Below are 17,010 nucleotides of genomic sequence, written 5' to 3'. Positions count from 1 at the left end.
GGAATCCTGGGATGATAAACTAGAGAAGAAACGAGGGCTGGAGGGCCGTGCTCTCTGTGTTGCCCTTCCTGGCTGCATGGCCCTGAGGTTGAACTTACCCTGTAAGCCCAGGCCAGCTGGGGGCCGTCACCGAGGACGGCTGAGCGCCCTCTCCCAGGCCACCCCTCTAGCCGAGAGCCGGCCGGGGAGCAGAGGGAAGTGGGTGGTGGGCTACACCCTCTCGGCCCTTGTCCTGAGGCCAGTGCGGGGGAGACCCAGGCACCATGGAACTTGGTGGGAGTTGGACCGGCCGGGGAGGGGTGACGGCTGGGACCCCAGGGCTCTGGGAGCCGCGTATCTGAGCCAGAAGGACTTTTATGGTGACTGGCCGGGCCTCCTCACTCTGAAGAAGAGGAAGTCAGGAGCCAAAGAGAGAAGTGATTCGCCCATGTGCCCAGAACAAGTGGCGATGGAGCAGGGCCTGGAATTCAGCTCTCTTGGCTTCTGGCTTGGCCCTTCCCCGCAAACTCGGGGAAGCGTCAAGGTGGTTTCATGTCTGTTGGCAGCTTAATGTTTTCCAAGGGGAGACAGCCTCAGGGCCGCTTGCTCATTTTTTCGTTGCCTTTCCCCCTTCTCACCTGCCTGCTGTCTGGCAGAGGTGTCGTGGGGATGAATGAGATAAATGGCGTTGACTTTGCTGAATGAAAGAAGTGTTATGCTTTATACAGAGCGTGGCTAATGAAGTGGCCTGTGAGTGCAGAGGAATCAAGTCACGCGCTGCTTTTGTCCCACCTGGATGAGAATTGGCGACGTCCGGGAGGAGGACAGAGTGCCGAGCGTGCACATATTTGTGTGTGTTACGTGTGTAGTGTGTAAATATGTGCGGGACCCCTCCCCCCGCACAGTGCAATCCCACGGACGATGGAGAAATTTCAGAGCCTTCCCCTGATGGAGGGTCCTTGGAAAATGGAGCATGGTTTTCAAGGATCTGTGGAATTCTCTCTATTCTGAATTCTCTGGATAGATTCACTTTTTCACAAATTGACACTATCAATATTTGTGTGTGAGATACAGCACTTTTTAAGAGGTGGTTTCTTAACAAGGAGGGGATACTTCTAGGAAAAAGTCTTTTTTTTTTTTTATAAAACAGCTTTTGTGTTTTATTTCACATCACTGAAGGTGCGTTCCTCTCCTTTGGTGCCCTGAGGCTTTATATGTGGGCATGTGTGGAGTGATTCTTATTAAGTAATACTTCATACTTGGGTAGAATCTCATTTAGTCCTTACGACTGTCATGTAAGGAATGCATTATTATCTCTGTTTTACAGAGCAGTAAGCTGAGGCCCAGGGAAGCGTACATCACTGGGCACCCGGCAGGGTGGTTGGTGGTGTGAGTGATGGTCACCGGGTCGGGGGCCTGGGTTCTGACACTGTGAGGCTGGAGGAAAGCCACTTCCTCCCTCTGATGTCTGGTTCTGCTAGAACTTCTCCAGAGGGCTTGCGTTTATATGATGGCACGTCTCAGGCCCGGGGACGGGATCCAGGAGTCCTCTCCCCACCTGTGCACATACCTGTTCAGACCTCATGGAGCCCAGTTGATATTACACGAAATTGTTATTAAAGATCAAGAAGACGAGGAAAAGGAAAGGATCTTGCCCATGTTTCTCGGCTAATTTCCAAATAGACTGTTCCACTGTATCCCAAACCTGGATCCTTTTGTTTACAGAGAGCTGCAGCTGGAGACACGGGTGCAAACGACCCTCAGTCCTGAGCGCAGGTTGTGGTCGGCAGAGGGGTGCACAGAGGGGCTGCAGAGCCATCCCGGGACTTCTCGCTCCTCTGCGCCTGCGGGCAGGTGCTGTGTTTTCCTGATGTGCTGGAGTTTGGGAGGAAGAGGCCGCAGGGTGGCCAGTTCACCAGGTGGGGTCTGCACACTCCCCCCCCCCCATGGGTGGTCAGCAGCTGGACGAGAATCTGATGCTGGTTTGGCCACAGTCATTTTGGAAGTGTACTTAAACAATCAAACAAAATCCCAACGGTTTTCTTTCTGATGACCAAAGAATTATTTAGTGTACAGAGTTTGGAAAATACACTAATGAAAACAGTAGCTGGTACTTACAAAGGTCTTGCTCTTGAGCACTATTCTAAGGGTTGTCCCTTATTAACCCAGCTGCGATAGCCTCTGTTGTTATCTCAGTTTCACAAGGGAGGAGTCTCAGGTACCAAGAGGTCAGGTGACTGGTCCAGTCACAGGGCTGTAACTGACAGGGCTGGAACCCAGCCCGCCTGGTTTCTGAGTCCAGGGCCCTGTGTGCCAGGCTGACCTGCCTCTGTGCAAATGAATGTCACTCATCACCTGAAGATAACCGCTAATAACATTTCTGTTTTTTAAAAATAATAAATTATTTTATAATTTATTTATATTCAGTTTCCTTTTAGCCTTTCTCCTATAAAAAAACGTCTTTTATAAAATTGAGGTCCTACGGTATATACTTTTTTGGACCCTGTTTCTGTTGCTTAATATTATGTTGTAAAAATTTTTTCGATATTATTTTTCTTTTTTTAATTAATTTTTATTGGAATAGAGTTGCTTTACAATGTTGTGTTAGTTTCTACTGTACAGCAAAATGAATCAGCTATACATACACATATATCCCCTCCTTTCTGGATTTCCTTCTGTATATTATTTTTCAAAAACATAATTCTTATGGCTTCCTAAAATTCTATCATGTGGATCTGCATTGGTTTATCTAACCAGTGCCCCAGTGGTGGGCTTTGGGGGATCTCCAGTTTGGTGTTGGTATAATTCACACCGTGGTGAATACTTAACCCAGGTTCATGGCTTGCTCGAGTCTCTGTCTGGTTCCCTAGGACAGCTTCTGCGAAGGGGAGTGAACATCTGCGTTTCCTAGACTCTCCTGACAGGGTTTGCTCCCCTCTGGCGCAGCAAAAGGGGCCTGGGCAGGGTCCCCGGTGGGGCTGGCGGGGCTCTGGGCTCAGCAGACCTTCTCTCCTGCGGAGCGGGCGTGCTCTCGGTCGTGAGGGTCTGAGTCTGAGCTCTGGGCTCCGAGCCTCCGCTGGGCTCTCCTGCCGGTCCGCTGAGTCAGAGCTGGTTACTGCTGGTTCCCAGAGGTGCCCGGCCTCCCTCAGTGGGTGAAATAAGTGGGCAGGTGAGTGTCAGTGAGGGAAGCGAGGCTTCCTGCCCCCCACCCTCCCAGATGGTGAGAAGGAACTAGGTTGGGGCCACTGAATCTACTAAAAACTGTCCTCGCAAGGTAGCACTGCCTCCCATGTTCTAGTTCTGGTGATTGGGAAAGGTGTGGTCTCTCTGTGTCTCTGTTTTCCTTCCAATAAAATGGGGCCAAAGCAGCAAACCCCTCAATCATGGGGCCAGAGTCTAAGTGATGAATGTTAAGGGAGAAAAGATCATGGGGCCACAGTCTAAGTGATGAATGTTAAGGGAGAAAAGATCATGGGACAGTTACATTCTGCAATATCCACTTACCGATTCATTCAGCACACTTTCAATGAACATGCGTCACATCCAGGCATCTCTGGGCTCGGGGGAGCAGTGGTGAGTAGGGTGGATGAGGGCCCTGCTTCTTGGGGTTTCCCTTCTGGTGTGGGACAGGACACAAACCTCCACTTAACAAGGACATAACCACATTTACCATATGGCAAACATACTGATCTAAATAATCAAATAGCATTGTCTCTGTGAACTTCTGCATAGAAATCTGTGAAGCCTAAGCAGAAATTCTGCAAAGAACTTCCGTGCAGGCACTGTGCTTTGAGCACCTCCTGGGTGACTGCTGTGCTAGGATTTCTGAAGCCACAGAGCTGGTTCCTGCTCGCAGGGGGCTTACAGCTCGTTGGGAGAATCGGAGAGGGGCCCCTGAACTCCTCGGGCTTTCATCGGCCAAAGCACAGGAGGGGGAGTTGGTGTTTGGGTCCCGCGGGTGCTTTGCCAGGCCACTGTGGCCCTCATCCCGTTTTCTGCACCCTTCCCGTCCCCAGACATCGGCGACCTGGAGGATTTCCCATTTTTCTAGCTGGTACCTGACCTCAGCCAGGGCTGGATCTACTTGTTTTTTTTACTACAAAGGCTACTTTGCGGTGTCACTTAAAAAGCTGAAATGCTGACTTTCAGTAAACTTGAGGGAATTCTCAACTAGGTCCTGTAATTTAGGTTTGCCGTCACCAGGTGGTGACAGGTGCCTTTGTTCAAATAGCAGGAGGGTGCGATGTGCCCCCTTCCCCTGCTTGGATATAAGCAGGAGAAGTATTCTCTCACTCTTGCATTTGACGATCTTTGGCGGCGGGGCATGGTTCAGCGTGCGCATGTATCAGTTTGCTTTCTGGCTGTTCTTCTTCCTTCTGTTCTCTGAGGTCAGTGTGACCTTGAGTACCGCGGGGGCATGGCTTTCTGGTTAGGGTCCTCTGCAGATGGAGGCTAGTTTGCTTCCATGGGAGTCCCTCCCCGGATTCTTTTTCCTTGTCTTTCCTTTGGACTTGCTGCCCCGTGAAGAGCAGAGACCAGGTTTTGTTTGCGGGATCGCTGGAAGGTGAGAATGCTGGTCCCCTTACGCTCTTCCCATTGGCTCGGGCTTCCAAAGTGCTCCAGGTTCTCTGCCTTTGCACCGTCATCAGATGGAGGTGTGATGGAGCACAGGAAAGAGGCGGGTTTATTTACGGCAGCGCCTGCTGGGTTGAGTTGAGGAGACGGCCACAGATGTCCCTGGTCCCTCACTGTCTCTGTGTTTCGGAGCAGATTTGACTCCTGTGGTCCGGGGCCCGTTCTGAGCACCGTTATCTCTCATGAACTGTGTGTGTAGCAGGACGCGGGAAGAGGAGGGCGGAGGGACCGAGAGGAGACTGTTGAAAAAAGTGCAGTAATAGCCCAGCTAAGAGAAGGAGGCAGATGTACAGCTCACGGCTGACACGCTCAGGAGACCCTCTGGGGGCTTGGTCTGGGGAGAGGGCTTTTGCATCTTGGCTGGGATGTCCCCGGGCTCTCGTGGGCCCAGCTTGGGTTGGGGGAAACGTCAGCTTCCCCATCTGCCCATTGGGAAAACCAGTTTCTCATTCATCTGTCGAGAGTATTAACCCCTGAAAAATGACTTTTTTGTTTCTGTGTTGTTTGTTGGATCTTAGGCTCTTGTATGCTTTGAAAATATGTCTTTCTGCATAGGGTGGTTATTTCCTGATCAGAAAATCCACCCACCCAGCAGCCTCTGAGTCAGGTCTTGATTGCTTTTTTAAAGTTCCTTCACAAGTTGGGATTCAGGGCTCTGGGAGGACGAGGACCGTCTCCCGTTTCTCCTTATCCTGCTCTTCCCATCACGACTCCTCTTTAAATATAGACGCGTGCCGTCCACAGTGTGGCTACTGGCCACGTGAGGGTACTTAGATGTAAATCACCTGAAATTAAATATGAATACAATGCAAAGTGTAGTTCCTCAGTTGCACTAGCTCCTGTCAAGTGCCTAAAGCTGATGCCTGGTGGGTACCACGTTGGACACCCCAGAATTATGGAGCGTCTCCGTCATCGCAGAAGTTCCTTAGGACAGCGCTGCTGTAGCCTGCCTGTGTCGGTCAAGGTTCAGACCTACAACAGACACTGCCGTGGCCGTTCTACGAGGATGAAGACTTAATACAGGAATTTAAAGGTTTACAAAGCGACGGGAAGGTTTGGGAGAGCAGGCAGGTAGGCGAGGCCCCAGGACTGATCCCAGGACCACACGGAGGGGCTGGATTGCTAAGAGGACTGGGCCTCGGGGGTCTTTAGGAAGTGGATCTGGATGTCACTGTGCTGGGGATCACGGCACCTTGTCCGAGGTCCGGGGACCAGGAGGCCATCGCCAGAGCCTTTCTGTCTCTACAGAGCGAGAGTAGTGGCACGGACACCGTCCCCACCGGACGTAGTTTCAGTTCAGGCCTTGACTTGGCTGACCTCACAGCCGCGTCACTCTGGCCGCGGGGAGGTTGGAAAGTGTGTCCAGCCTCTGCGGGACAGGAGCGCGCAGAGGAGGAGGGGTGAGGCTTCTGAGTTAGTGGGTCCGGCAGTCCACCCAGGGCCGAGCGGGACCCCAGCCTTCCCCGGGGGAGCACACCCGCTGCGATGGCCCGGGCCTCAGCTGTCTTCTGAGCCCAGAAGGCATCCTTCCTGTGTGAGCGCCCGGCTATCTTAGTAACGCACTAGATGGAGAAGATTGATGGCCTCCTGCTCGAGGCTCATTTGGCCTTTCATGGGCAGAGAAAGCTCGCTTTCTGTTTCAGGTCGGCTGCTTCGCTCTTAAAGGGAACGGAGGCCCCTGGTCACTGCGGGCTTCTGCAAAGCCCTCAGGACGCACCCGGCCCGAGAGAAGGCACGTCCTTTGTGCTACACGATGGCTTCTCGTCTCCATAAATGAGCTGAGGTTGTGCTGTGTGTACAAAGCCTGGCCGCTGGGAGACACCCCCTCTGTGCACGGCTGAATGTGCTGAGGCCAAAGGGGGAGGTCGTGCTCACGAAGCCGGCCTGTAGCCCTGAACCCCTTACACACACGTGGCTAACTGGGGGTCCCTCTCTGGTGCCAGGCGGTTGGGCTTCTCTACTGAGGGATAATGTGGAAGGGAGATGGGGAGGGTCACGCTGGCCGCCGGGGTTGGAGGTCTGCCCGTTTACACTGTGGGGTCGGGAGGGGATTGGCGAAGGAATTCCCAAGCAGAGAGCAGGGGGAACCGCATGCTGAGTACATGCAAAGGTCCTGGGGCGGACAAGGGCTGAGCTTGTCTGAGTGAAACGGGGCCGGGACGGCAGGCGCGCTTGGACCAGGCTGAGAGAGAGGAAGCTCCGAGAAGTAGGCAGGGCCGCCCTGCAGGCTCACAGCCCGTGGCAGAGTCTGGACTGTGAAGAGATTTGACTGGGAGGACGACAGGGCCTGATTCATCATCTGCATTTCTGAAAGGTCACTCTGGCTGCTGCGTGGAGATTGGATTGGGGACGGGCAGGAGAAGTGGGGGAAATGTCAGGGCTCCTGCAGCATCCTGGGCAAGACATGGGTGGTGGCCTGGACCAGGCCAGTGGCACCGGAGATAGACGTCATTTCTCACAGCCTCTTCCTCCGGAATGCTCCCCCGAGGTCGCAGCAGAGAAGTCAGCAGGGGGCCTGGGAAAGCTCGTCCTCTCGGGCGCCGACGGACTGGTCCCCGCGCTTTCCCAGGTCACCCTCGTCGTGACATCATCGTCATCACGGGCCTTAGCAAGCAGACACTTTGCATCTTCTGGGATGTGGCCCTGGGGCAGGTGCATGGATGGACGCAGATGAAAGAAAGTAACTCGATTTCATCCCTGAGCAGCTCCAGGTCCCAGCACCACGCCTCCCTCGCAGGGGCCCCCGGGGAGCCCAAGTCCTGAGTTCATCTCCTGGCTTGGACCCTGGCAGAGCAGCCTGTGCTGAGGCCGACCGGTGCTTCGTCCTGGTCCCTTGGAGCAGCAGCCCGTGTGTGCGGGCTGGGGAGCTGCCCAGGGGAGCTGAGCCGTTTCACGAGTGGGAGTCACTTTCTCCCATACAAGGAAGGCGTCCGCGGTGGGCGCCCACCTGTGTGTGCGGCCTGGTCTGCTGAGCCGCCGCCCTGGGCTCGTGCAGAAAGGCAGGAGCCAGAGCAGACGTAGACGGTGGCATCTTTTCAGCTGGCAGCCAGGGGACCGAGCTTTGAATCATCTTTATAATTTGAAAATTGGTCTCTTTGCATCGGGTGGTTATTTCCTGCTAACCGAAGCCGTCAGAGACACAGAGCTGCTTCCCTTCCTCCCTAGCTCTGCTCCGGATCCACCAGTGCGGGGCCTGAGATGGAGCTTTGCCATTCCTGGCATTCTTGGATCCCTGCATCCTCTTGTCATGGGGGTTCTAGGGGTCCTGATACGGCCTCATGCCTGGGGGGGCGTCGTCCCAGGGCGTGGGGGACAGTCACTTGTGATAGGAGAGGCTGAGCTGGGCCTTGAGGTACAGCCTTGATGGAGGCCAGCCCGAGGGGCCACACCTGTCTCTCGTGTGTGTGTGTGTGTGTGTGTGTGTGTGTGTCTGTGTTTACCGTGCCCTTCGTTATGTCACAGGCTGCAGCAGTGCTTGGGCTGCCAGGACCGAAATACTGAAGGTTGTTTTCTTGCCCTCTGGCTGGGGAGAGGTTGACATTCCACTTTTCCCCACGGGCTTATTCGTATGTGCTTCTCCAGATGGTCCTCTCCCGAGAGGTCCCACTGCTCTGGGAACGGTTCACAGTATAAATAAGGTCATCACCCAAGGCTCGGGTGGCTCTGAAGTCAACCCCCCCCCAGACCAGGCTTTCCGAGCCGCGCTTGGCTCTGTGGAGCCCTGGTCTCGGCGCCTCGGGGCCCCGGACACACCCAGCCCTGGCCTTCGCGGGTGATGGAGTCCGCGCCTGCGTGCCGCTTCCCGCCTTCTTCTCAGACTTTGTCCAGGCATTCCGGGAGCGCCGGGATGTGGCCGCCAGGGTCTGCGGGAGGGGGTGGCGTCGAGGCCTCGTGTCAGGAGAGAACCGCGGAGAACTGGACAGTCCGGCAGGGTGGAGCCAGGGCCGCTTTCACGGACGCGAGGGAAGAGGGCGGTCGGCCCAGGAGCTCCAGCGGAGGCTGTTCAGCATGGTCATGGCCAAACCGGGGGTCTAGGAAGGAAGGTGGTTTCCCACAGATCAAACGGGCACACTGAGGGTCGCAGCCCTCGCCGGTGAAGCCGGTGAGACACGCGGTCCGGCCACGCCGGACCCGCTCGGTCCAGGGCAGCACATCTGTCCACCCGCCTCCATCCCGGAGGCCCCGGGGCGGGTGGTGTGGTGGGCGCTGCCCCGTGAGGATCGCCTCGGACACGAAGGGTGTTCTTGGGGTCAGCAGTGCAGCCCCTTCCCCCTCAGGCCATGAACCCCAGGAGGAGCTCGGCTCGTGGCCCCGTGCGGGCATGCGCGTGTGCACAGGTGGAGCGCGTGTGAGCGCCGAGGAGGTGGGGCGGGCCGCTCGTGCTGCAGGCGCCTGGAGACATCGCGTCCTTTCCTTGGGGCTCCCGTAAGAAAGGCGAAGGCCCGGCCTCGCGGGGTCCCGCTTGCTTTAAGCTTCAGACACACACAGGGAGGACGGCGGCAGGTGGGTGACAGATGAGACCCCCGGTGGGAAGGGTTGGGTCCTCCGGCTCCCGACGTCCTAGATGGTGACATGGAGCTGGTGTCGGGTCGGGGACAGGCCGTGAACTGAGGACCAGGCCCAGGAGCGGGGGTGGGGCTCCGGTGCCACGGGGACCACATGGCGACCGTGCAGGAGGCGGCTGTCAGGGGACAGGGAAGTGGCAGCAGCTGGTACCTAAGTGGACCTGCAGTGCTCATCTTGGGGTCCTGCGGGGTGGGAAACGCACACCTGTGATGCCGTCCCCCTCCCTCTCGTGCCCCCGGCAGACATCACGAATCTGTCACCTTTCTCTTGTGCTCAGAAAAGTCCCAGAATCCTTGAGGTACAGCGTTTTGGTGGTCACGTCGGTCAGTTGGCATAAAACTGGAAACTTACCGTGTGTCACTGGTGTGATGATGGAAGGGACATAGACTTTGGAATCTGGCAGGAATGACAGCCCAGGCAGGTGCGAGCAAGCGTGTTCATTCTCTTTTGGTTGCAAGGGACAGAAATCCAGTTCAAATTAGCTTAAGCGAAGTTACCTAAGGAATAAAACTGGAAAGCTCAGGGTGAGGCGGGCATCAGGTGTGGCTCGGTGCAGGCGTCCAGGGGTTGTCGGAGTCTGTTTCTAGGATGGAGTGTGTCTGGGTTCTGAGGCTAAGCTGAGTCGTGTGCTCCTCTCTGCACTGGCCCCATCGTGGACAGGGCCGGCGGTGGGGGTGAGAGGGTCACACCGGGAGAAGAAGTTGCCTTGAAGGTCTAACCTAGAAGGACGAGCCCAGGATGTGTGCTGGGGGGAGGGGGCTGGGCGAGGCACCAAGTGTTCATCTGGACCCAGCGCGTGGCAGGGAGGAGAGGGAAGGGCCCCACGAGGCAGTGTGTCCTGGGCCAGCAGCTTCCCTGGAGGAGCCTTGTGTACACGAAGCAGAGAAGAGGGTCATCGTTGGGGGGGGGCTTGCAGGTGACATTCGTGCCACTGGTTGGGCTCCAGCCACAGTCTCCCAGGCGACTGAAGTGGCTTCCAGATGCCAGGCTCTCTGCCCACAGTAATCACCCCACTCCCTGTGGCATCTCCTGATCCTGTGGCACCTGCCTAGCCGGCCAGTCTCAAGGTCACGTGTCTGACGTGGGGCCCAGGCTGAGCTGATCCCTTGGTAAGCCTTGTAGGAGTCTGGGGTGAGGTGCCCGCCGAGCAGACGGGGGAGAACCCACCAGGCACGCGCCGTGTCATAGGGACAGTCTTGGAGGCTTCTGTTGCCTTCAGACCAGAGCCGTGCAGATGCTTCTACGCTGGATTTCACTGGTTCCTACCCAGGTTTCCTTCTGGTCACCCCCACTACACACAGCGCCCTTTCCCAGATACCAAACGCTGCATAATGAGTCACCGAAGACAAGTGGCTTTCTGCAGCAAACATCGTGCTGTCTCCCAGTTTCTGAAGGTCAGGAGCTCAGGAAGGTCTCGCTGGGCTGTTCTGGCTTCGGGTGTGTCGTGGGGTTGCAGTCGGGTGGTGGCTGGAGCAGCTGGGGGCTGGCTGGGACGCCCAACCCCCAACCCTTCCTTGGCTGGCTGGGCTTCCTCACAGCATGGTGGCCCAGGGCTGGCGTTGTGAGCTGTCGACATAGCCTTGGAAGTAATCTCTGCTGTCACCTCCACTGAACTTTACCAGTCAAAACGGTCACAAGAGGCCAACCCTTTGTCAGGAGGAGGGCGCGTAGATCCTATTTCTCAATGGGAGCATGTCAGAGCAGCTCCTGATTCAAAACCGTCACAGCCCCCCGCCCTCCTATCCAACAACTCCCATCGCCACATGGGTTTGAGGTACCTGGATGTGACCTTGCTTGGGTCCAACCCCTTCATTTATCAGACTTACTTTTGTTTTTTGGAACTTAGGTGCAGAGATTTGAGTGAATTATACCTTTCAACTCATTGTACGTTTGTCAGCATTGATTCATGCAGTGGCTCTCATTCATTCATTCATTCTTCTTTTCTGTCCCCATACGCCTATTCTCATTTTCCGCCTCACCTTCCATAAACAACCATTCTATTCTACTTTATTTGTATGTGTTCTTACAAGTATGTATTTTCATTGACACGTGTTGCATCGCATATTTGTCTTTTTCGACATCCTCCTCCTCTCACTGTGTTTCTGAGGTCCATAAATGTTGTAATGCAATACATCTCGTCTCTTGTTCACCTAAAATGAGGGGTGTGATGTATCCAAGGTCACACAGCTGACCTAGACTGAACTAGGACCAGAGCAGATTCCCAGCATCACACACTGATGTTTCCATGTGCCACCTCCCTGGCTCCTGCAATGGTTTGAAATAGGACATTTTTTTTTTAATAGATCTCTATTGGAGTAAAATTGCTTCACGATACTGTTGTTAGTTTCTGTTGCACAGCAAAGTGATTCAGCCGTATGCATACACATGTCCCCATCTCCCCTCCCTCTTGCGTCTCCCTCCCACCCTCCCTATCCCACCCCTCTAGGTGGTTGCAAAGCACCGAGCCGATCTCCTTGTGCTACGCTGCTGCTTCCCACCAGCCAACTATTTTACATTCGGTAGTGTATATATGTCCATGCCACTCTCTCACTTCGTTCCAGCTTCCCCCTCCCACCCCATGTCCTCACATCCATTCTCTATGTCTGCCTCTTTATTCCTGCCCTGCAACTAGGTTCATCAGTACCTTTTTTTTTAGATTCCATATATATGTGTTAGCATACGGTATTTGTTTTTCTCTTTCTGACTGACTTCACTCTGTATGACAGACTCTAGGTCCATCCAACTAACTACAAATAATTTCGTTTCTTTTTATGGCTGAGTAATATTCCGCTGTACATATGTGCCACATCTTCTTTATCCATTCATCTGTCGATGGACACTTAGGTTGCTTCCACGTCCTGGCTATTGTAAATAGTGCTGCAGTGAACATTGTGGTACACGTCTCTTTTTGAATTACGGTTGAAATGAGACTTCAAAAAAAAAAATTGTGAGTCTGGGATCCGGAGCACATCACGAGCGCCCCTGTTTTCCTCCCAGTGACCGCTGTCCCGTGTTCTCTCCTGCAGGTCCCAGCTATGGCAGCCCGCGCCCGGCTCACGCCAACATGAACGCCAACGCGGCCGCGGGGCTGGCACCTGAGCACATCCCCACGCCGGGGGCCGCCCTGTCCTGGCAGGCGGCCATTGACGCGGCCCGGCAGGCCAAGCTGATGGGCAGCGCTGGCAACGCCACCATCTCCACGGTCAGCTCCACGCAGCGGAAGCGGCAGCAGTACGGGAAGCCCAAGAAACAGGGCAGCACGATGGCCACCCGCCCGCCCCGTGCCCTGCTCTGCCTGACCCTCAAGAACCCCATCCGGAGGGCGTGCATCAGCATCGTCGAGTGGAAATATCCTTTTTGCTCGGGGCCAGCAGATGGTTCTCAGACCTGCTGCATCTGTCACCAGGGTGCTGTCTGAATGCAGAGTTCTGGGCCCTACCCAGCCTCGAGTCAGAGTCTCTGGGGATGGGCCCAGGAATCTGCGTGTATAACCAGCTCCCTGGGGGTTGTTTTTTTATATAATAAGCAGCATTTGAGAAAACAAGCCTAAGGGGTAGGGAAGTATTCCCCCCTCCAGGCTGAGCTTGCCCAGGACCCACTGATTTGTGGGGTTGACAGCGTTGCACCCCAGAGCCCCCCTCCTCCTCCCGAGCTGTGGGGCTGGCGCAGGTGCGGGACCTCCTGCTCGAGGGTGCAGGACCCGGGAGAGGCGAGAGGGTCAGCGCTCGGGCCGTGGCTCAGTGTTTCTCAGCCTTGGGGCACATCAGCGTCACCTGGGGGGTTGGGACAAAGCACAGGTGTCTGAGCTCCGCCCAGGCCTGGCTAAACTCTCCAGGTGCAGCTGAAGTGGAGAGCGCCGGCCTGAGGGTGTAACGCAGACCCCCTGTCTGCATGGAACCCAGTGAGCAGGGCCTGCAGAGGAAGTGGCTTGGAAGGGCTAGGCCCTCAGGGTGCAATTGCCGGCCCCTTCCCGCCTGGGAATAGTGGGGAGGGGGAGATGGAAAGGCTCACAGCCATCAGTGGGTGCGCCCCTGACTTCCCCGTCTTGACACAGTGCCCATAGGTCACACGGGCAGGACTAGGACCTGGGACTTAGTGCCGGGTGTTTTTCTAGTAAGAATCCATTTGGGCAGGGCCGCCGCGTCTCCGGGGTTCAGGATGGAGGGCTGGGTTTCAGTTATGACTTTCCATGGAAAGGTTTAGAGGTCTTGGGAATGGATGAAAGGTGAAAGGAGATGTTAGTTCTGTCGGTGCCTGAGTCCTGAAGTCCAAGGGCACTTGAGAGGAGGCGCCCAAGCTCAGTACCGCTGCAGAGCCAGGCAGGGCTCCCAAGGCCGAGGTGTCCGCTTCCCGGGTGACCGGGTGAGAGGCTGGGCTTGGGCAGCCCCGCTGGGCTGCTGTCACAGACGCTCAGTCAGGGCCGAGGGGCCAGGGGGTGGGGGCGCCTGGGGGAGCTGAACTCGCCCACACCACGCCGCTGGCAACCGGCGGAGCTGGGATTCAGATCCCGGTGCCCCGAATCCAAACCCACGGTCCAGGCGGCCTGCTCCCCGTGAGCCCAGAGTGCAGAAGAGAACGCTCTGGAGGATGTTTAGAGGATGCCACCCGGCCCGGCTGGGACACAGGGGGACCCGACCTGGGCCTGAACACCCAGCCCACAGTGGGCTCCTCCACGTTGCAGAGTTTCTTTCGTGCCCGAGTGGTTTCTTCGCACCTTCTCTTCCCCAGCAGTAGCCCCAAAATTTACCGTAAGGTGATGGATGGAGAGCCTGAAATTGGGGGAGAGCAACGGAGCCGGAGACGCCCTGGGCTTAGCCGTCACCGACCTGGGAGGGTGACAAGCTGACTTTGACCACAGGGGCCAGATGATGGGAACGAAGCTGCCAGCCTGGGGCTGAGTGTCGCTTCTCCGAGCAGGTGGGGACAGGGCGAGAGGGAGGAGGCCGTGTGGGAGGAGGTCTAGAGGAACCAGCTTCCTAAAAACGCTCAGGGTGACTTCGGAGTGGATCAGCATAGAATGTTCCTGACGGACTCAGACTCCGGAGCCAGGCTTTCTGGTCTGACCCCGTCCTACCCCAAGCCATGTGACTCTGGGCACGTTGACATCTCAGCTTCCCTGTGTAGAAGCGGGGTGATAAGTGTCCGCCCCTCCGGAGTTCGGGTAGTGTGGTCAGAGCAGGGCCGGCACGGGGCGAGCGCTCGGTCAGTGTCAGCTCCGGGCCTTCCTGCCGGCCAGCATCCCGTCTTCACCACACGTCCTCGGCCAGCTCAGGGGGCAGCACGGCCTGTTGGAAAAGATGAGTCAGAAGCTCTGGTTCGGACCGGGCTCTGCTGTTGGACAGCTCGGGTCTGGGAGAGGTGGTTTTATTTTCTGTGTCTGTCCAGCTGGGGGGCTGGGCGGTGCACTGCAGGCCATCTTCTGGACATCAAGGCACACGCAGACGACGACAGTGTCTATGGGGCACGCTGGGTGAGTGGACCCCCAGCTCTGCCCTTGGGGCCGAGGGGACCTGTAGCCGAGGGGACCTGTAGCCAGGAGGCCCCGGACTGGAGAATCACCGCTTCCTTCCAGGCCCCGAGCTGCCCTGATGACACAGGTCTGGGGCCGTCCGTGGCAGAGGAGTGGACAGTGGACGCGGTGGCCACAGGTCTGGGTTCTGGTCCTGGCTGGTCAGTGCCTGATTTGGGTCTCGGGAACGTTTCTCAGGCTTTCTGGGCCTCAGGAGTTTGGACCAGACCATCTCCAAGGTCTCTTCCTGCTTCAGGATTCGTTAGCTATGTGAGTGCAGGTTTCCCTGGAGATGGAGGTGGTCCCTTTCTCCAGGAATGGCCATTCTCCTTCTCTTCCTCCTCCTATGAGGCTCCACAGACTAGGTTGGAAACTTGGCCGTGTTGGGAGGTGGGGAGATGGGGCTGGAAGAGCATGAACCGGGCCCTTCTTCCGAAGCCCCCTTCTCTGGCCTTCAATTGAGGGTGCAGGGTGGAAGGGCTGTTATCACAGTTGCTCATTTTTCTCTCGAGAATGTGTCTGCCCTGATATTTTGGTGCAGAAAATCCGGGCACAAGGACCTCCCTGATTGCTGGGGGGGGGGTGGGGGGCGAACCTTGGCTTACCCCTCCAGCACCCGGCACAACCCGCCGGCAAGTCAAGAGGCCCTGGGACACCGGCCACCTCACCGCAGGCAGGGCCTCCGCAGACTGAAGGGGCTCTGGGCCCCTGCACGGAGCTGCCGTCCCCCGCGTGCACGGCACACGGTGCTGTGCTCCTGGCCGTCCGGAGCCCCTGGCCACCTTCAGGCTCTTCGCAAGCAGAGGATAAGGAGGAAGAAAAAAAAGACTCCGAATTTAAAGTTAAAAGATTGAAAATCCTATCTCCAAATTTCCTTGAAACGTCTTCAAGTCAGGTCTCTGCCTTGAATCCCAGGGGGTCCGCCTCTCCCCCGCCAGGCTCGGTCGGGCCCCGGTGCGGGCCGCTGGGGGTGGCGAGCCCTGGCTGGAGCAGGCCTCAATCTTTCACAGCAACCCTGAGCACACATGAGGGAAAATGAAGTCCAGGGCAAATCTAAATAAATAAAAGAAGGGAAAAAAGTTTTAGAAACCTGTGTTTACTCTGGCACGCGCCTGGCCTCCACTGCTTTTGACATATTAGGGAAAATTTTGGCGGGGCCCATTAGAAGCACTTAACAAGGCATATGTTTCTTTTCAGAATACAAGGGGCTTGGAATGTATTGTTTAAACAAGATTCGACGAATCTTTGATTCAGTTTTGAAACGTCTATCTGTGTATGTTTGTCTCACTGGTGCTTACGTGGCATTAACTTCCTTAACTCCCTTCCCAGGCCGTTTGAAATCATTATTTTACTGACCATTTTTGCCAACTGTGTGGCCTTAGCGATCTATATTCCCTTTCCAGAGGACGACTCCAACGCCACCAACTCCAACCTGGTAAGTGCACTGTTGCGTCTGCGTTTCCGAATCGGCGGAGGCCTGAGCTTGGGTCACGTGGATTCAAGGTGGAACGTGTTTTGTTTGATGGTACAAAAGCCAGCCGAGCTTGGATCCCGAGGGCTCTAGCTCTTTATTCAAATGGGCACCTGTCTTATCTCGGCCCGTTTTGAGAGATACTGTTGCAGTCAGGTGGTTGTGAGCAGGGCGCAGGTGAGTGTGAGTTCTGGGCGGCGGCCTGGGGGTGCTCAGCACAACTGCAGCCTTGAAGGGCAGGTGTTTGCGGGAGCGAGTGTGCCTTCTGGATCCTCCATCGTGTTTGTTTCCAGGGCCTTCGTTCCGCTGGTGAGGTTCGCTCAGGTGATCTGTAGGATCGGTGCACGAGAAGTAATTTCTAGGAAGCTTTTGGGAAAGTTTGCTTTTGCAGCCAAGATGGACTATTCAGTTAAAAAGGTTTTCTGTTCTTGGGAAAAGGCGGCTTTCCATCTGGTTGATTGGGAGGCCGGTGCTGGCAGTTTGGGGTTAGAATGTGTCCATGGAAAAAGTGTGGAGGGTGTTTACTTTGGGCTGAGCGTGAAGTCATCACAAAGGCCTTTGCGCCGTCTGGGCATGGGAGGAGAGCCTTGGAATGCAGCTGGCAGAGCCGGACGCCCCGGGATGCCTCAGCTGCAGGCTTGGGGGGAAGTCTTGCCCCTCTCCTCTCCCCTGCCAGGACACCAAAGCTTCTCACGTGACCCCCAAAAAGCTCATCTTCCGCCGTCGTTGGTTGCTTCCTCTGGTGACACGGGACTGTCTGGTGATAGTTTCTGGAAGAAGCAGGAGGGAACCGGGCCTCCTTCTGCTGTCGCCAGCTTCTTGTGATGTCACGGGAGAGTCAGTTCTGCTT

At 56.0% G+C, this 17,010-nt stretch overlaps 1 protein-coding gene across 11 annotated transcripts in view; it reads left to right on the top strand.

Annotated features, from left to right (window-relative positions):
- CACNA1C (calcium voltage-gated channel subunit alpha1 C) overlaps positions 1–17,010 on the top strand; it is a 557,739-nt gene that overhangs the window by 118,165 nt on the left and 422,564 nt on the right. For all 11 annotated transcript variants that reach the window (XM_036865102.1, XM_036865108.1, XM_036865106.1 and 8 more), the window contains exons 2-3: positions 12,207–12,528; positions 16,019–16,124. In XM_036865102.1, coding sequence (XP_036720997.1) covers positions 12,207–12,528; positions 16,019–16,124 — 428 coding nt within the window. The remainder of the gene's footprint in view (positions 1–12,206; positions 12,529–16,018; positions 16,125–17,010) is intronic.

The sequence above is a fragment of the Balaenoptera musculus genome, chromosome 10 (genome assembly GCF_009873245.2).
Source record: "Balaenoptera musculus isolate JJ_BM4_2016_0621 chromosome 10, mBalMus1.pri.v3, whole genome shotgun sequence".
In the NCBI taxonomy this organism is placed as follows: Eukaryota; Metazoa; Chordata; class Mammalia; order Artiodactyla; family Balaenopteridae; genus Balaenoptera; species Balaenoptera musculus.
The sequence above is the reverse complement of the archived record's forward strand: the minus strand, read 5'-3'. Positions and strand labels throughout refer to the sequence as shown.